The sequence below is a fragment of the Solanum lycopersicum genome, chromosome 9, assembly GCF_036512215.1.
Source record: "Solanum lycopersicum chromosome 9, SLM_r2.1".
NCBI lineage: Eukaryota > Viridiplantae > Streptophyta > Magnoliopsida > Solanales > Solanaceae > Solanum > Solanum lycopersicum.
The window spans coordinates 47,004,460-47,008,803 of NC_090808.1; the positions used below are offsets into that span (position 1 = coordinate 47,004,460).

The 4,344-nt window shown below is 35.5% G+C and overlaps 1 protein-coding gene across 2 annotated transcripts; it reads right to left on the bottom strand.

Annotated features, from left to right (window-relative positions):
- Positions 1-222: 222 nt before the first annotated feature.
- LOC101265273 (transcription factor bHLH62-like) lies at positions 223-2,860 on the bottom strand. 2 transcript variants are annotated; one of them, XM_004246999.5, is made up of 8 exons: positions 1,806-2,860; positions 1,525-1,740; positions 1,388-1,453; positions 1,235-1,303; positions 1,100-1,159; positions 832-1,029; positions 632-713; positions 223-536 (listed from the first exon to the last, which is right to left on the bottom strand). In XM_004246999.5, the coding sequence occupies exons 1-8, from the start codon at positions 2,499-2,501 to the stop codon at positions 499-501; spliced, it is 1,425 nt and encodes a 474-aa protein (XP_004247047.1). In that variant the 5' UTR covers positions 2,502-2,860; the 3' UTR covers positions 223-498. The 2 variants fall into 2 exon arrangements, with proteins under 2 accessions (XP_004247047.1, XP_010326270.1); XM_010327968.4 differs by having other exon boundaries at positions 632-680; positions 1,806-2,624.
- Between the last annotated feature and the right edge of the window lie 1,484 nt (positions 2,861-4,344).

Below are 4,344 nucleotides of genomic sequence, written 5' to 3' on the forward strand. Positions count from 1 at the left end.
CTAAGAAATCTTTTCGATAAAAAATTACGAGTAAAATTTAATAAGGAACTCTAACTAATGATTCATAAAAGAATTTAGAAAGGGGTTACAGCTGGTTACAACATACCTGAATAATCATAAGTAGCAGTTTTAATTGCTCTATAATTTCACATCAACCGTGAAGGAATCTTTTAGAAGATTTGAGTATGAGATTACTCAGTGAACACTAATGGACAATGTGAATGAAAATGAAAGCTGATGATAATAACATCTTAATATCTCATTTATTTACAAAGAAAAAGAAAATTACATGTGCTGTTCGCACCCAAATGACTCTTGGATCTTAATAATGTTATTACACAATAAATACTCATCACTTAGCAAAACAAAAAATTCGTACAATTAAATTTTAGGTAATATTGTCAATTAGTAGTAATAACAATTTCTGAAGAAAGATAAAACTAAAAAATCTCTTCCTATACACAGAAGTCTCTTTCTTCCTAGACAAATGAATGGTGACTACATCTCAATTTTCATGTGAGACGTTTGATGAGGCCCTGCATCAAAAGATTTTAATAAAAACACTCATCAATTCATTATCAATTTATATAATTGAGCATTTTAATAAACTCGACGCGATCCCTCTTCTTACCTTGTGATTGCAGTGTCATATCCTTGTTGGGGTTTTGGGTAAATCCCATCTGCACAAAGCTTTGCAGGTCATCCTCAGGGAACTGGTGAAATGAAGTTGTTAAAATCAAATAACATGATGAGAAATGTTTGGTTTATACACTGATAATGTAAAATCTTGCGTCTTTGTAAATCAGTTAAATCTTGAATTATTATTATTACCTGATTAAGATATTCAGCAAATCCATCAAGGGGAGGCAATTGCATTCCCAGGCTACGGCATAGTGAGTTATCTGATGTGTCCACTGAGCATTGACTTAGTGCTCCATTAGGAATATCGCTCCGGCCTTGTTGGTAAGAAGATGATGTTTTATCTATTGGGAAAACAGGATGGGCCACAGAGCCATTTGGTTGACATATCTGAAAGAACACAAGATATTGTTTTAGAATGTCATGTAAAAGAACGAATGATAAATCATGATATACTTACATCCTTGGAGAGGGGGAAATCCAAATTTGGGTTCACTGTTGCCAACTTCATGGATAGGAACTATAAAACAGAAGAGTTAGCTGATGAATCACAATACATTTCATAGAATTCGCGATTAGGGAAACTGTGAATTACCTCGACTTGTCGTTGGAGTGACTGTACATAGTTTATAATTTCATCAAGCATTAGTGCTTTTCCTGTCACCTGGTACACAAATTAATGAAGCCGGGTTAGAAACAGGACTGGTATTACCAGAAAGGGATAAATTATTGATGCATTTCAGCTAACCTTGTTACAGCCAGGTACAAGATCTTGTAAAAGCTTCATTCTTTCACTAATCTTCTCCCGTCGCACCTATGGAAAAAGGAGATTGTTAACACGAGAAATATGGTCTTTGAAACAGCAAAGTGATTGTTAATGCTTACTCTTTCTGCTAAACTATGGCTATCAGTAGCTTGTCCTCTCCTTGCTCTAACATGAATATAGTCCTTTGGTGGTTCAGTAGGCTTTTGATATTCCATAACTTGTTTTTGGGTTTCATCATCCTTTGATTCTTCCATGTGTACTCTTCCATTTTCTATCCCATTACTTTCTACTTGCTTACATCGCTTTGCTCTTGCATTATCATCAGCTTCACTTCCCTGAAATGAAATTTTGATTATTGCATTTACTTAAATCTCTTTTTGACTGAGATAATAATCCTTACCCTGTTTCCATTAACTCCTTCAGTTGGGGAATCTTCCTTTGTTTTCCCTCTTGAAACTGTTTTTCTTTTTCTAGAACTAGAATTCAATTCAGTTGGAAGTTTCGATGCTGTTTCCCCACTTGGCTCTGAAACAGACTCGTTAGAGTTATTGGACATCATTTCCATCCGGGTTTGACCCGAATTCTTGAGTTGCAAAGGGGATCCACCTTGCTTGAGAGAAGGGCTACTCGAAACTCTAGGCAACTTTCCGTTCCCCAATGTTTGAGCAGATCTATGTGATAATTCCGTATAGTTCAACCCCAACGGACTCGTTCTGCCGTTGAAACTACGACTCCCAAAACAGGAAAATTTAGCAGCTCTTTGAGCAAAACCTGGATCAGCAGGTAATGGAGGAGGAAGTGAACTTCCCAAATTGGGTATATTATCTTTTCCCATCATGGGTCTACTATAACTGTTATTGTGCAAAATCGGTTGAGGGGAGCTGCAAACAGTACCCAGTTTTCCAATCAACTCAGCAGGAGAAGAAGATACAATCGAGTTCAAAGTTGAGTCAAATTGAGGTGTTGAATGATCCCAGTTGGGGTTAAACAAAGATTGCCCTGAATGTAAGGGATTCCAAGAAGGGAATGACATAGTAGGTTCAAACTGAAGGGCTGGATTAGGGATTCCTCCATTGATGAAGTAGTCTTTTTCCATGGAAAATGAATGATTAAATTGAAGTTTAAAAATATTAAGAAGAAAAAATTAGGGAGAGGGAAGTGAAATAAATAGAGAGAGAGGAAGTTATATAGGTGGAGACTGGAGAGAGAGAAAAAAGATAGTTGGTTTTGATGTTTATTTGTTTGTATATTTAAAAAAATGGAAGAAGAAATGGTGGGGTAGTAGTTAGGGGCTGTAGCCGGGAAAAGCGGAAAGTAGGGTGAATTGCCGGGCCTTCGACGTACCGATTTATTCTACTATTTTACCACCTTTTTTTTTTCTTCATCAAACCTCTTATCCACTACTTCCGGGCTCCAGCTAGTCGCACCACCAATTTACCCAAAAAGATTATTTTTTTCTATCACGCTCCACAACCTCCTCTTTATATACCTCCTCACCCGAACAATGCTCCTCTTTTTATTTTTTTAAAAGTTTCTTTTATAATATATTTTTAAAAATTCATACTTCAACCACTCGTTATTCCAAAAATTGATATTATTTTATTTTGTACACATTTTTTAGAATTCTTTTAATGTATCAAATATAATATAAAGAAAAATTTTATTTTTTAAAAAAGTCTTGAAACAACAAGTAAAATATATTTTCGATAAAAAATTGAAGCAAATAATTGGATGGAGCGAATTGTATTTGTTTTAAAAATAAAATAATTCCTAAATCAGTATTCGGAGGGGATGTAAGCCGGGAGTGGGGGTGGGGTAAAGATGAAGTTGAAGTAGAAAAATATATTATATTTTAATTTAAGCAGAATAATATTTTCTTGGGGTAATAAGTTTTAATCCTTAATTTTAACTAATATTTGATTTATTTAATTTTCGTCAAGGTGAAATTTGTTCAATGCGAAGTGTTATATGCTAATTTTTTAAGTAAGTGAGAAATTGTTTATAGACACCATAATGAGAGTGTTACAAAAGAGGTGATAGAATGTATGCCTTTACTTAACAAGTAATGGACTAGGTCCCTTACTATACTAATGAATAAAACAGAAAGTTAAATGCAGTAAAATCAACACAATGATTTTACGTGGAAACCTCCTTGCTTAAGGGAGTAAAACCACGACTTGTCTCACGGGATTTTCAATCGTTTTCACTAATCTTCAAAAGTAAAAGCGAAACACGATTACACCAAACGTAAGAAAGAGTTATCAATCTTACCGTTAAGCAATAGTCCTCTATTGCTCAACAAGCCTAAGTAGAAAAACAATCTACCCACTAAGCTATCCCACCTGGACAACCTAGACTTCTAACACAACACACCAATTCCTTTATAGATTCAAGAGTGGTTTACAATTTAAGAACAAGAGAATAAATTCCTAAACAACTAGACGAAAAGCTCTAGATGTTGCTGTTGTCCTTGGAATAATTCTGCCTTTGCTTTGTGTAGCCTTTGCAAGAGTTTTTGAAAAGTTTTTATCAAGTTGCAAAAACTAAACAAAAATGTTTAGGAAAGTGCCTTTTATATGGGCAAGTCACTTTCCTAAACTTCTTTGCCATTGGCTGGAAGAGTCACACTTTCTGACGTCATCGGGAAGTGTGCACCTACTTTCTGTACCGTCTCCAGCTGGCAGTCGGCTGGCTCGTCATCATGAGAGCCTGGTACCTCTACTAGGTCCCTGGGTTTGTTTCATCTGCAATACTTCAAACAGGACACCTGCAATACTCAAGTAGAAAACCCGGTACCTTTATGAGGTCCCTAAGTTTGTCAAATCATCAAAACTACAAATAACATTTTCTCCCTTTTTGATGATGACAAACAATGATATGATCTGAGATCTTCACCAGAATTGTTCCCCCTGACAGTGTATCCCCCCTTACTGTATATT

Coding starts and splice junctions, on each gene's coding strand:
- LOC101265273 (XM_004246999.5), bottom strand. CDS start 2,501: ATGGAAAAAGACTACTTCATCAATGGAGGAATCCCTAATCCAGCCCTT. Junction 1,304..1,387: donor TTGTACCTGGCTGTAACAAG/GTTAGCTGAAAT, acceptor TTTGTGTACCAG/GTGACAGGAAAAGCACTAAT. Junction 714..831: donor TTGCTGAATATCTTAATCAG/GTAATAATAATA, acceptor TCATTTCACCAG/TTCCCTGAGGATGACCTGCA.